The sequence below is a fragment of the Crassostrea angulata genome, chromosome 10 (assembly GCF_025612915.1).
Source record: "Crassostrea angulata isolate pt1a10 chromosome 10, ASM2561291v2, whole genome shotgun sequence".
In the NCBI taxonomy this organism is placed as follows: domain Eukaryota; kingdom Metazoa; phylum Mollusca; class Bivalvia; order Ostreida; family Ostreidae; genus Magallana; species Magallana angulata.
Window position 1 is genome coordinate 20,633,410 of NC_069120.1, and position 15,344 is coordinate 20,648,753.

A 15,344-nucleotide genomic window follows, 5' to 3' on the forward strand; every position below is an offset into this window, starting at 1 on the left:
AGTTCAAGGATCAGGGTTAAAATCGTTCACATCTTACCCTAATATCACTGTGAAATAGTAAAAAATGACAACGTTTGAGTCAGCTAAACGGACCCTTGTATAGCAATCATTAAAGGGTGCGACTACAACCCTTAATGATAAAAAGTTTGTATCTAAAGCGGTTCAGGGTGTAGATATTTGCTTGCTACATTAAGCGTTAGGGCTGCTGTGCATGAAACAATACCAGTAAGCGTTAATGTATCATTAGCCGTAGGCGATGTTAACCGTTAATGCAATAATTCATAGCATTAGGCGTTGCAGTAGTAAAACTTAATGATATTTATATATCATTCTGCGACGTTGTTTCATTAACGGTTATTATGGCATATTATACATCTAAATGGAATGACTCGGCATGATTTTCAAACACGGCTTACGATTAGCCATTTGCAATCGGACAAACATCGGATTGCATGAAATAACACTCACTGGTCAAGAGATACAATTATCTAAATCCCATTGTAGTCTACAGGATTCTAAATAGAGGTAATTTGAAGAGAAAAACCCCGCTTTAACATCAAAAATGTATTTTATTCGCTCATGTTTATAATTAAAAAGGGAATAAAGGTTATTAAAAAAAATCTTGGATCTTTTCCAGACGTTATCTATAAACAAATCAGTGTACTTTGACATTGCACGGTCGTTTTGATGTAAATATTACATGTAACATAATTGGATGCGTATTTGTAAATATTATTTTTACAGTTCATATCTAGGGCGGTACAGTTGTAGGTCTACAAAAATTGTACTGATACATTTTAGGCCGGACAATGCTAATTTTGCTGTTGCTGCTGATCGCCTGTGAAGGGCAATTGTCGAGTGGAGATGGCGGGGTCCCCTCGGAGCATCAAAGCTGGATGGACGAAATCAACAGACTGCATGAAGAGATGGCCGATTTAAATGAAGAACTCGGTAAGAAAATCTATCTTCGAAAGTCAGCTGAGTATTTTTTACAAACCCCGAAATTAACTGTTATACCAATTTTTCTAGACACCACTCTATTTAATTTCACTGTCTTTGTTCGAGATGAAACACAATGCACATGTGACTATATTTGATCAAGTGCACACGGATAAATTGACCCATACATCATGCCATTTGGGCTTCACACGATTTGATCACGTGACCAACCAAGTTTATTTCCCAGTCATCTTAAAGCTCTTCTATCGTTTCTAACCAAGAGGCGCATGGGGCACATCACTCACCTGAGCAACAATTGCCTTAATACAATCAACTTCATGGAGTCATTGACAAAATATGTGGATAATGTCGTAGAATAGATTTTTAAGTCGTATGTCATATTGAGTATTGCAATTCTCATGAAACTCTTAAACAATTGTTTATATATACCAGTTTATAAAACTACATCAAAATTTGAACTTTTGGAGGACCAAGAATTTGTCCAGGGTCCAGAGTCTTAATAATTGAGAATCAACAATTTCTCAAGATCCAAGACTTTTTCTACTGTTTTTAATGTAAAAAATCGACCTCTAATTTGACAAAACCCTGCCCCTGGGGATCATGATTTGAAGAAACTTGATTCTACACTTTCTGAGAATGCTTCCACACAAATTACAGCTTTTCTAGGAAAATGGTTTGAGAGAAGATTTTATAGATTTGTCTTCTGTAAAAAATCGACTTCCCATTGTGACCCCAACTTACAGTGTATATTTGGGATCAGGATTTGGGGGAAAAGATTTTAATGAGTTTTTCTTTTTAAATTCCCAGGTAAAAATTCGACCCCCATTGTTGCACAACCTTACTCCCATGGATCATGATTTAAACAAACTTGAATATAAACTGAGGATGCTTCCATACAATTTATAGCTTGTCTGCCAGATTGGTTTCTCAGAAAAAGTTTTCAAAAATCTTTTCTCAATATATTCCTACACAAGAAATCAACATGAGCTTTTTTAAATAAAATATTAAAATGTACAGGTCATTAAACATACCAATTTATTAAATTGAATCCGGTTTCAAACACCATTCAATAAATTTTCAACTACTGATGTTAATTTATCTGAGTTTTAGATATTTATCTAAATGCATGTTCGTTACATATATTTCATATTCACAAAATTAAACACTTGAACATTTCTTTAGAAATACTTACCATTTTATTTTGAACTGTATTCATAAGGTTTGTTCATCAGATTTATCTATATCAGATATTTAAATTACTTGTCAGATTTATCTACATCTGATGTATTCAATTTTCACAAAGTAATTTCTTCTAAATTTTTAATCCTGATAGGTCATTATCAACTCATCTTTCTATATTGTTAGTAAATGGTTAAAATAGAAACTTACATTGTCTGGGTATCTTCAAGTGGTCAGAAAATTTTTTTGTCAAAATCATGAAACATAAACTTCTCTGTTCAAAATCTAAGAGTGGTCTGCCTGTATACTAATGAATGTAAAATGATTGTATGTGAGTGTTTGTGGATCTAAATGGGTGTAAAGCTCCAACAAAATACCTTGTTATTAGAAGGAAATATCAGAATATATTCTATATTAATTTGATAAAATTTTATTTATCAATTAATTCATTTAACATATATTTTATGTTTACTAATTACTTTTAATTAAAACACGTCTACTACAATCGGATGCTAGACAAGTGATCAGAAATGCGCAATTGAACTTTCAGCTCAGGTGAGTTAAAAAGACAGTCGTCTCTGATTACGTTCTACAAGTTGCATTAGTTCGTCAATAGGATTTTCGAACATTGCATGGGTTTTTTTGTTACCGGACTCAAAGGCCTTCGGACTAATGAACCTTTGCATTAATGAACCTTCGAACTATACTGGTTAGAACCCATAAATAGCCATTTTGGTTGGTAAATTAAAATTTATTACTAGTACATTTATCTTCTTTCAGCTTCCATGAAATCAGAGCATCAGAGTGTTGGTTTCTTTTCCTACCTGACTGACAATATCGTCGACCCCCCAGTCGGGACCCGTGTGACGTTCAGAGGTGTGTACGTCAATACAGGCAGTGCATACGATGCTACAACGGGGGTGTTTACCGCGCCCGTCTCCGGCACATACGGTCTTGGCTTCACAGCGTCTGTAAAACCCGAGACGTCTCCACATGGAATACATTTTGTATTGATGAAAAATGGAAGCCATGAAATGCATGAATTTTTGGATGGACACACAGAGATCTGGCTGCATTGTATTTCCGACACCGTCGTACACTTGAATGAAGGGGACACCGTTTGGATGGAAATTATCTCGGTTGAGGGTTCGAACACCGTAGCTGGCCGCGACGGGAATTTAGATAGAGAAGACTATCATAACACCACTTTCATGGGTTTCCTTATACATGCGGATTAGAATACCCGTCTGGCATTTGTGAAAACAATCGAGACTGAAGCTAATGCCATCATTCAAATTCCACTAAATAAATGCATATTCCACAGAAACATACTATTTTGTTGATTTTGTCTCCGCTGCAAAAGGTTATTATTCTCTTTCTTTTGCAATACACATCTTAATTAGAAAAAAAATATCTCACAGTGAAAACGAGAAATTCAAGACTGCTTACTGTTTAACTGTTAAACTTCTCGCTTTATCTAAGCGTACTACTTCACAAAAGGAAAGCTTTTTTAATTAATTCTGTTATATCAAATTATTTAACGAAAATGAAAGTATTTGTTTAGAATATTATTATTCCATTGAATAGTGACGTTCTCTCAAAATATTTTACTTTTATCAATCTATCTAAACAAAGATCCCTTAGATTTTATTTTGTGTCACAAAACAATGCAGCTGCAGCCCTTCAATACAGCAATTGTCTGCCCAATAAGGTCCACTCTATCCCCCTCTAGGACCCCCATTCTGACGTCATCGCCACGCTGCGAACACTGACTACATATAAACAATGAAAAAAATGTTCATGACATTTTTGTACACTAATAACACAAAATTCGTTCAATCCTAAAAAAATGTAATGAATTTAAGAAATAGATATACATGTTTTGCATTTGGAATTCATAAACTCTCTTTTGAAAGTAAGGTTTTAAAAGGACTAGGACTGCTGTGCATTAAAGGGACCTAGACACGATTTGAGATTAAATTTTAGTTTTAATTGAATAAAATAGTTTACTTATGTATTTTGAATGATTCACCAATATTTGAATGTTAAAAGACAAGTTACAAGCGAGATACGGAGGAAAGAAATCGTCATGTAAACAAGGCTAGATTCTTATATTTGTCAGGCTTTGTTTTCAAAACAAAAAATTTAAACCTCCGTAGCTTGCTTATAGCTCAAAACATGTATTTGACTTTCAAATTTTGACAAAACATTAAACGTCCATTTTGACCATTCTAGATATTTAAAATGAAAAAAATAAATTTTGAAAATTTAATTTCAAATCATGTCTAACTTCCTTTAAACCAGGGTTGTGTATTTCTAAATTTACAACTGAGGTATGAAACTAATAGGATATACATAAATAAATATGTTTTAAAATTATTTTTGATTTGTTTTATGATGATAAATTGACAGTTATTTACCTTGCCATTTTGTCTGTAAGCCTCACAAATAGTGTCTAGGGAGAGGTAATTATTCTGTTGTTTTTCCACATTCCACATACCCAATATATCAAAACAGAATATATTTAAATACTTAATTTAAATATTTGATTGCAGTTTGTTATTTAGCATTAAATATTCATATTAAATTTACAACAAAATATAATCTGAACAATTCATTTTTATAGTGAAAGTTCAAACTGGTGATAAATTATACTTTGAATAATACATTCTAAGTTAATATCTGTATTAAATAATGGCATAATAACAAAATAGACGGTTTTGATATTTAAATTGTAAAATATTATGTACTGTAGATTTCATATTTTCTGCAAGTTCTGAATTCCGCGCTTTTGTTGTTTTGAATCAAATTGCTAGAATATAAAATCACGAGAGCCCATTTTTTTAGGGGGGAGGGTGGATTATAATTCTTCCAAAAGTTCAAAACTGTCTTTAAAATAAAGGCGAAATTTTAATATCCGAGTGAGTTGCTTTTTGCGATTTTACGCGAATATTAGTTCCATGCGTTGCAATTGCAACGCCTTTTCATTCATTCATTCATACTTTATTTCCTCATGACTGAGATAATTTCAAAAGAATACAATTAATTTAACCAATACAAATCAGCAATTACAGAGAAAGTGAAGAAAGACAGAGAAAAAAAAAGAAACAAGGACATACACATGTCGGATCTTGTTCGACTTGGGAGATTCTGCGCCGATTTACAGATAGAGTGCTGGAAAACTTGAAGGCGTTGGCAATCAGCGGCGGTAGGATTGTTCCAGAGTTCGCAGCCGTACAAAACAGATGGAAGAACTACGGATTTGTATAAGTTGGCTAACGTTAAAGGATTAAGGTACGGGGATCCAACATCTGTGAAGGCATAGAATAAGTTTCTACCCTTCCTGCACGCGGATTTTATCCGTTCTGACAGAGAACATTTACTGTTGATGATTATGCCTAGATGGGTGCAGGAGTCTGAACATGGTACAGGAGTGTCGCCTAGAGTCCATATGCTACCTTCTTTAAGCTGATTTCCTTTCGAACGGAACTGCAGAATACTGGATTTGTTGGCATTAAATTTAAATCGCCATCTTCTGGAATAAGTATTTGCTACATCCAACATATTCTGTAGAGAGTTTGGTGTTAAAGCAATCAATGATATGTCATCAGCCAGAGAAGGACAGTTACATATAATGTTTAGTAACTTTGTACATGTGTAAAGTTGCTCTGTGCTATTGACTAAATCATTAATAAATACTAAGTACAAAAATGTGGATAACACCCCACCTTGTCGTACGCCTTGCAAAACATTAAACCATCTTGACTGAGTTTGGTTAACAACAATAGAACTAGATGTATTACTGTGACAGTCATTAATAATTGTCCAAAGCTTGCCAGTAACACCTAAGTTGTACAACTTGAAGAGGAGACCATGTCTCCAGACAGTGTCAAATGCCTTTGAGCTATCTAAAAAACCTACAAAAACATTACTTCCCTGCTCTAAATTATAGTAAACAGTCTCTTGCAAGTTGAACGATGCGGTTAAACAACCTAATTTTTCTTGGAAACCTTGTTGTTGTTTGTTTGGAAAGCATTGACTATCTAAAACATTCTTTGATATTCTACTATTAAGAACATTTTCAAAAAATTTAAGAAAACAAGAGAGCAGTGCAACTGGTCTGTAGCTATTTGTAGAAGTCTTTTGTTTGTCACCCCCCTTATACAAAGGAACTATGAGCCCTTGTTTCCATATTGGGGGTATTTTCCCATGTAGAATAATTGCATTAAAAAATTTTAACAATGCATCTAAGTACTTTCTTCCCTATTGCTATTGTAACTTTGTAACTCGCTAATAACTCAACAAATGACACTCAAATTTTGGTTGCCTATTGAAAATGCCTTACTGAAGCATCGTACACATTAAAATCGGAAACATATTATTTCACCAAAATCGTGACCATGCCCCTTTAAGGTTCTTGACAGGAAGATTTTTAAGTATTTTTACTATAAATATCTTTGTTAAATTTGAACACCTTCCGGGACCCCAGTATTGGTCCGGGAGTCACCATTTTAACAATTCATAATTTTCATTTTACATACAAGTATTGATGTAAATATTGGTATTTTTGTGCAGTGGTTCTTGAAAAGATTTTTTAAATCACACACCCTATTTTCACAGTTATCTCCCTTTTCAAGAGTGTTTAACAGTTTATTTTAATTAACAACTTCGAATTACCTTCCCATAAAGACGCTTTGTACAAATTTGGTTAAATTTGGCCCAGTGGTTCTAGAGAATAAGTCAAAAATGTGAAAAGTTTACGGACAGACGGTCAGATTGACAGACGGACGGACAACAGGTGATCAGAAAAGCTCACTTGAACCTTGGCATGAGGTGAGCTAAAAACAATTCAATGATCCCTTAAGCATAGATTTTATTTTGTGTCACAAAATAAAGGCGCCCTTCAGTACAGTAACTGCCTGTCCAATAAGGTCCACTCTGTCCCCCTCTAGGACCCTCATTCTGACGTCACCACCGCGCCGCGAACACTGACGAGCTGCAAATGATGAAAAATATTCCTGACAGTTTTTTACATAAATAACACAAACTTTGATTTATCTGATTATAAAATACAATAAATAACGAATTCAAGTATTAGATATACATGTATTGTATATGGACCATAAAAAAAACTTGATAGCTGTTATAAATGGACACATGTGCATTAGACCAGGGTTGTATTTTACTAAATTCATACATGTAATTGAGTTGTGAATCTAATAAGTGTAATAAGTGTAATATTACATTGTACATGTATAATCAATTTTATGAAATTGAATCAATGCCGTCTCTTTTAAGGTGGTATGGGACATCTGTCCATATCATCATGATTTAAGTACATTACAATTAAAATTCCTTCATCGACTTAGAATTTTTAAATTTTACAATATTTCACCTAAAAATATGTTTTAAATATTTTGGAAAGGTAAAAATTTTAAAATACCAGAGAGATTCGAACTCCTGACTTACATATTCGTAGTGAACCCTCTAACCCACTGCGATACTCTGTTTGTGTGAACATTCTTTGGAAAGAAACTATTAAAATTTTATAAAATTACACATGATTTTATTGTTTATTTTGATAAATAGTACTTCACTATATAGAGGTATCCCATACAAAATTAAACTTTTTCAATCTCTTTAAATATATCTAACTGATTGTAGGCTCAAACATGAGAAAGCTTATCAATACAATTAACATTACAATTTTTGTCTTAACTTACAAATTCTTTCATAAATGCAGTTCAGGGATGTACATAAATACAAGTGTATGTTTTAAAACATATCTGATTTGTTTTCAACAAAAAGGTGTATATAACCTATGTGGATTCTATGGGGCTCATAAATACCGTTGGTTGGGGTTTTATTTTTTATTATTCACAAATAGAACAATTACATATCAACAAATACAACAGACAGGTGATATTATCCAATTTAATCTTGAGGCGTAACATTTTATTTCAAATTTTAAAAAAATAGCAAATAAATACTGTAGATTCCTTTTTTAAAGCGAGTACCTCGTTACGCGATCCCTCTGTTTTGTATCAAAACATGAGAATATAAAATCGCAAATGCAGAACTTTTATCCTAGTCTTTTATAATTCTCCACTACTAAAAGCGGGATTTTAAAATCTGAAAAGGGCGCTTCTTGCAATCTTATGCAGATATTATTTCCTCACGTTTCATTAGGATTCTACAGTACATGTATTTTGTATATAATTAATATTAAAAATATATTGAGATATGAAAAGTTATTGTCCACTACTGGCACTGTACCAGTTATCGGCTAAAATTTAACGTTTTCTTTTCGTTATTCCTTATTTCTTGATATTTTTGGATAAAACTTGACATACTTTAAAAAGTGAACTCCTTATTTATCAATCTGTTAGTTTATATCATTATTTAGAACCCAAAACATCTTGTTTTGTGCTTTTTAGCACGCCCCGAATTTGCCGAGATTTTACGATTTACTGTACCAGTTATCGGCTTCGTGATGATAACATAGTAAAAATCCGTGTTCATGTTGATTTTATACTCTGCTAAATGTAGTTTGAATTATGCCCCTTTGCTAGGTCAGACTAAAGTATTTGGGGTCATGACACATTATAAACAAAACTCATAAAAGAATTCGTTTATTATCATACGGTAATACACCAAATCGTATACTATTCAATACATAATTGTGCAATCAGGCGTTCAATGCGCTACGAATTTCTCGGAAATTCGTGAATTCCTTTTGTTTATACATGTTATTAAATGTATTGATTTTCTAAGTCAAATCAAAGAAGGGATATAATAACGTATCACAAAGAGGTAATATTCTATTTTTAACTTATTACGTCACTTCCCCCACTGCTGAAAGTGCAAAGATGTAAAATTAGCGGTAAACAATGATCGTTTAAGCTCATGTAAAAAACATATTCAAGAAAGTTTTCAAGCAAACTTACTTTTCTTTATTCGAAAAAGACGACTAAATTAAAAAATCTTGGATTGTCGCGTGCTATAAACCCGAACTCTCAGTTTAGCCGATAACTGGTCTTAGCCGATAACTGGTACAGTACCAGTATGCATTCCAATTCATTGAATTAATATCTATCAAGGATTTAGCAACAATTTCTTAATTCCAACATTTTGGGGCAATTCAAAATATGACATTGTCTATTACTACACATTTGCTCTATAACACAACAAGACATGGTTTCATCATTCAGAGCAATCATTATTTTTCATTATCTTTAAAATAAAAAATTACTAACCAAATAAAGTCTTTTTGGATAACACTTTTCCCCAGTAATAAGCTAGAACTGTGTGTGCTGAACCTGAAAAAAAAAATCAACTAAAAATTTTCAAAAGAATATCAAAATGAGTTATCCATGTCAAGAAAATAAATTCATAATAATTTTTGTTTTATTGTTGATACGGGTACATAAATATTAGCTTATTCTTGCTTTTTTAAGCAGGTAATTGCAATTTCAAATTGAAAAATCATGTTTTCACAATCAATGAATACAGGTATTGCAAAAAATTCAAACAGACCAGTTACAGGGTCCTCTGGGATTCCATTCCAGGGCGCAAAATATCTTGAGATAAAATCGTAAGTTTCCCCATCAGAACTCACTGCACCATTCTCAGTACTTCCTTTCAAGGTCACAATCACACCTTTCACCTTCCCAGTGACCTCAGCAGCCATCATACTGGAAATATCTGGTGTGAGAGATTCTAGTTGTTTTCTGAAATTTCAAGAGTGTTACTTATTAATATGTAGCATATACCTGTATCTTTATAAAAAAAAATTAATTTCTCTTAAATTAATTTAATTTTATTGGCTTTTAATAACTATGATATGATTGTGTACCGGTACTTGGTTTATAGGTTATGAAGTGTTGCCAGTTATATCAATTTTTTTCTCAAATTTTCTGTATAAAATTTCCAATAAAATAAAAGAGATACCAAAGCCCTTGAGTAATTATTATAAAAAGCTTCCAGTTTTAAGACCACAAATAAACACACCTAAAGAAAAATAATATATTAGTGTATATCAGTAGCTTAAAAGTATAAAATGACCGAATCTTTCCTGTGTTATTGTATCAACTACAAGCAATCTAATTAAATATGATCTTTGATCCGCTCCTAATAGATCGCTACACAACCTAATTAAAATTAAATATTTGATCCGCTCCTAATAGGAGCGGATCAAAGATCTAATTTTAATTAGATTGCAACTACAAGTGTACAAAATTAATTTAGTGATAAATAATGACGGCAATCTTCTATAAATCATGCATTGCCAGAGTTACTTACCTTGTCATTTTGTCTGTAAGTCTCACAAGTAGTTTCTTGGTGGGAGGGGAATATTCCACTCTTTCTACACAATCCACAGATACAATCAACTTAAACAGACAAATATTTAAATACATGTATTTCATTCCTGCAGTTAGTTGTATAGCATTAAATATTTAAATGATTGAAATTTAAAACAAGATGTTAATAAATTTATAATTTAGAAATGAAAAGTGCACGCACAATTTTTGGTGATATTGATGTTTGAAATACTCTATGAGTTATACTTTGAATATCATATTCTAAGTTTAAAATTGTATTAAATAATGAGATTGTAAAAGCTGCTTCAATAATGATGGAATTACCAAATTGATGGGTACATAGTTTGGAAGAAGAGGCATAGTATGAAAAAGAGGCCAACAGGTCTTAACAGTCATCTGAGTGCCATAGCCTATACACAGACCTGCTGAGGAATCTCTTATATGCATTTAATTAAGTTTCATTCTGGAGTAAAAAAAAATATGGTTATGACCTTACCTCCTCTCTAAAGAGAAAAAGATTTTTGAGAAATGGTCAAATTTTGACAATTTTTGCCAAGGTCATGACAATTTTTGACAAGGTCATGAAATTTGCAATTTATGTTCCCCTTACCTCAAAGATGTATTATACCAAATTTGAAAAGAAATGGCCAAGTTTTAAAGAAAAAGTTATAAATATTTAATTATTAACACACAACAGGGTGCAATGGATGTAGACCAACTGCCATAGGTCATCCAAGTGACGCAGATTCAAATCAAATAATACTCGTACTATGCGTGGGTAATAGATGCCTCCTAGTTTAAATAATATAGTGAAAAGGACATGCTTTGCAACAATAGAAGGGGTGCAATGAATAAACATTTTTTTTGAAAAACGACTCACCATCTAGTTTTATCTTTTTATCAATCCAGATTCATGAGATTACAATGCCTACTTACTTCTAACAACTTGTGATACTCTGCTTTGTCCTAAAAAGAATAATTATAAGATAATAATATCATGTTTTATTTAAAAAAAAAAACATTAAAATTTCTTGACTTATTGTCCTTTTCTGGAATTTTATGTCAAAATTATATATACATTTATAATATATAAATAGATCATGTGGATTTTACAAGTTAAAAAACATCTATGTTTAACAAATATCATTCATCTGGCATACAATCATTTCATTCCCTGAAAACCATAATGTTGTGCTTACGTTTTGTTCATATGATTAAATGTGCATATATATTTAATACAGTTTAAAAAAACAAGATGAAAAACAAGTGCTGTAATGAATATTAGATATCAAAACAATCTATAAAGTACATACTTATTAGATCATTATAAAATCTTTAAAGTGCTAAATAATGACCAAATGTTGCATGTTTACAAGTTTAGATACCAATCAATTATTTACATGCTATGAATAAAATAAAGAATTATAATTTGATAAACATTTGCATTTACATCTTATGTAAATACCTGGACAATTGTTTCATTGAGAGGGAAGTTCATAACAAATCCATTCCCGTCCTTGGAGACAACCAATTCTCCACTTAAAGAGTCAAATTTCACACTCGATGAAGGATTTCCTAACCAAAAGAGTTGCTTTATTATATGGTCTATATTTCAAAGCCATGATTGTATATCTATATTTTAAATGATGATATTGAAATGTATATAAATGTATTGAACTCAATTACAGATGTTCAGCAGATAATAATAACCTGCTATACTCTGTCCCAAGATATTTTGGATTCACGTTTGGCTTAATTGTTTGATATTTATAAATACCTCAGGATTCAAATGATGTTCATTCAAAAGTATGAAAAATTTCCAAGATTTCTCAGTCAAAACGCCCCTGTTAGCTTATCAGGTTTCAACACAATGCTAAAAAATGTGATGTCTACGGAGATTTTGCATTGCAGCAAGCCCGGATGATAACGTTGAAATATTGCGCGATGTATTCCGAGTGTATTCCGAATGGAGAAAAGATGTAAACATTCCCCGTTTTAAATCTCCGTAAGGAATCTGTTTTCGTTCCTGTGAATTTTTCCGAGTGAGAGATGATAATGTGTCAATGAAATTATCTTGGAAAATATCCCTTTCAACTATTTCAATTGCACTTCATTCACAGGTAAGTGTATTTTTATTAAAAATCGTCCAAATGTGCAGCATAATTATCTTGGGACAGACTATAGTTTATTTGAAAAAAATAAATAATACTCACTATACTAGAAAATACTTCCCGGTATGGCAAATTGTAATAATAGTGTAAAAAATACATTAGAAAAATTGAATGATTTATATCAAACCGTCAAACTTACTTAACTCGTTATATAATACAGCAGCAGTAGCAAGAGTTGCATGGCCACACAAGTTAACCTCATTGGTTGGAGTAAACCAGCGAATATGAAAGGAATTTCCTGAAAAGAGTCCATCATAATAGCGAGCGCAGCTCGCCGGCGCGCAGCCTCGGCGCGAAACGAGCTCTACCGGCAAGGCGTGTGTGAATAGAAAATTCGGACTATAGTTGCACATTCATTCAACGGATTTTTTTGGCGTCAGTAAATCGGACCAGTAATGCATCGTTTTAATCGTCCCAGTAGTTCCCTGTAATCATGGCAATTTTTATCACTTCACACTCTCACGAGAATCAGCAAGACAAATTTAGACAGTAAAAACAATAACGATGTAAGCGACATACAGTCAATGTTACCTCTAAAGTTCACCTCAGTACACTTTCAATCAAAAATAATCGTGTGACGTCACAAACGTTTACACATTGATCCGATATATTTTTTCGGAGTCAGTAAATTTTGACCCACAATTCATAGTACCAATGGTTTCCAACCTCACGTTCCAACATCACGTTCTCCCGAGAATCAAAGTAAAACCTTTGAAAAGCTTATAAGATGTGTAATTTTAAGAACATCATGCTTTTTAAGTAAATAAAACAGTATACTTCGCATACTTTTATTTCTCAGGGGAGTTTTAAAGAGTAAGACGACACTTAACCAACGTCAGCTTTGACGTCACAATAAGCACTGATAAGGGGAAATTACTCTAATTGAAGTTATTGTAAATCTGCTGAAATGACCAAAATCCTCTTAAAATCTTGCAAAGGCTAAGATAAAGAACAGCTGACGAATAAGGACATTTCTTCAGATCCAGGAAACAGTTGTAAATTGCACTAATTTGGATGAATGCTCACAAATATTTTATTCACTATAATTACGGTAATTTCCTGAAACGTAACGTTATACGTAGCAGCGCCTTTTTTTAAAGGGGGTGGGTGGGTGGATGGCAGCCTCATCCAAAAAATCTTTGCAAGCAAAAAGAAAAATAAATCATGAAAATTCTAATCCTTCAGCTCTTTAGCAGTTCAATGGTTTCTTTATTTTCACTTCCATTTATTACATGCGGGGGGGGGGGGGGGGGGGGGGGGGGGCAACACCATGTTCTTTTAACATGATAAGCAAATATTTTTAAGCGTAAATTAAAAATAAAATTAAACATTAATTATTTTTTTTTAAGTGGAGGGGCAAATCCATGGTAAGTCGATTTTCTATGTATAAATTGACAAAAATGAAAAAAAAAATTTAGCATGGGGGGAGCTCTATGATGAGTCAAGTTTTATATGTAAGTTTAAGAAAAAATGTCTACTGCAAAAAAAAAGGGGGAAATCAATCAATCAATCATAATCACAATCACTTTAAAAGAGGAGATGCAGTGCAATGAATATTTATATTTTAAAATCTTTATTATTTAACAACATTGTATCTGAGATTAAACTATTGTTCTACATATAAATAAATAAATTATAACAAATCTTATAAACTATGAATAATGAAAATTTACTGAAAAATAGGTATGTTTTATTTTTTGGCATTCAAATTTCACGTTGTTAATTTTATTTTATTAATTTATTATAATTCATTGTTTGATCACATGCTGTGCTCGCCCCAACGGTCGCACCGTAAAACATATTATTTTTTGTTGATAAGTTACCCTCAAATAAATGTTTACGAATTTGCATCAACATGACGGCAACATTTTATGCTGTTGTTTGTGATAACATTACAAATAAATTTTGAACCCTAAAACCCAATAACTTCATAAACAATGAGTGAAACAAAATGGGCGTGTTTTATAGCGTAACCAAAAAAAGGTTCTTCCCCTGCAATAGTTATACCTTTTGAAAAAGATCCATTTTTCTCTTTATTTCGAAGAAACACTGTTTCCGACAAATTCATCTCAGCTGCAACTTTCTGCATCTGTGCTTCAGATAAATCCTGAAAATTACATTGGACAATGTATTTGCATTTGTTGACCATGTTATTGTTCACTGAAAAGTGTATTATTTTGAACGTAAAACATCAGAATATTATCTGAATATGACGTTAATCCCCGTAATTTCAATATTTCTCTTGAGAAAGCTTACTTAAGCAAACAAATTACATGTTCTGGATCCACTAAGCAAATGGCTGCGGGGTTTCCTTCAAATGGCACTTTTGTAAAGGCATCAACAGTATATATTGGAATGTCCATGACTGGATTTTGCCTATTTCGAATTTCCTCTTCTTGTTTAATCGGGATCGATATTCAGTAAAAAGAAAATATTTTAAACAAGTCGTACGTTTTGTCTGGTGATTGGTAGGTTGTACCACATCTTCCTATGTTAAGGGTTTTTCCTCACTTATTTTACCTAGCTTAGAGCGGAGCGGATTAAAAAAAAGCCCTTGACAAAAGGAGATGGTTGCATCAGAGCGTATGTTCCTCCCTGGTTGTATCGAATGATGCGAATATACTCATAATATAACGTTCGCGAATAAACTTGCATGTACTCATACATGTAGAAATATAAAAAAATCATTTAAATGTATGTCGGACATACACAA

The 15,344-nt window shown here is 32.5% G+C and overlaps 2 protein-coding genes across 3 annotated transcripts; one reads left to right on the top strand and one right to left on the bottom strand.

The window, feature by feature from the left end:
• Positions 1 to 737: 737 nt before the first annotated feature.
• LOC128166947 (heavy metal-binding protein HIP-like) lies at positions 738 to 3,466 on the top strand. The gene is made up of 2 exons (XM_052832425.1): positions 738 to 951; positions 2,920 to 3,466. Exons 1-2 carry the CDS (start codon positions 810 to 812, stop codon positions 3,375 to 3,377), a joined length of 600 nt encoding a protein of 199 aa, XP_052688385.1. The 5' UTR covers positions 738 to 809; the 3' UTR covers positions 3,378 to 3,466.
• Positions 3,467 to 6,992: 3,526 nt separating this feature from the next.
• On the bottom strand, positions 6,993 to 15,128 carry LOC128166943 (phenazine biosynthesis-like domain-containing protein). 2 transcript variants are annotated; one of them, XM_052832419.1, is made up of 9 exons: positions 14,905 to 15,128; positions 14,639 to 14,738; positions 12,771 to 12,869; positions 11,926 to 12,035; positions 11,397 to 11,426; positions 10,441 to 10,529; positions 9,676 to 9,869; positions 9,396 to 9,458; positions 6,993 to 7,135 (listed from the first exon to the last, which is right to left on the bottom strand). In XM_052832419.1, exons 1-9 carry the CDS (start codon positions 14,992 to 14,994, stop codon positions 7,023 to 7,025), a joined length of 888 nt encoding a protein of 295 aa, XP_052688379.1. In that variant the 5' UTR covers positions 14,995 to 15,128; the 3' UTR covers positions 6,993 to 7,022. The 2 variants fall into 2 exon arrangements, with proteins under 2 accessions (XP_052688379.1, XP_052688380.1); XM_052832420.1 differs by having other exon boundaries at positions 14,888 to 15,022.
• Positions 15,129 to 15,344: the final 216 nt, after the last annotated feature.

Coding starts and splice junctions, on each gene's coding strand:
- LOC128166947 (XM_052832425.1), top strand. CDS start 810: ATGCTAATTTTGCTGTTGCTGCTGATCGCCTGTGAAGGGCAATTGTCG. Junction 952..2,919: donor CGATTTAAATGAAGAACTCG/GTAAGAAAATCT, acceptor ATCTTCTTTCAG/CTTCCATGAAATCAGAGCAT.
- LOC128166943 (XM_052832419.1), bottom strand. CDS start 14,994: ATGGACATTCCAATATATACTGTTGATGCCTTTACAAAAGTGCCATTT. Junction 11,427..11,925: donor TCAATGAAACAATTGTCCAG/GTATTTACATAA, acceptor TATTCTTTTTAG/GACAAAGCAGAGTATCACAA. Junction 10,530..11,396: donor AGTATCACAAGTTGTTAGAA/GTAAGTAGGCAT, acceptor TGTCTGTTTAAG/TTGATTGTATCTGTGGATTG.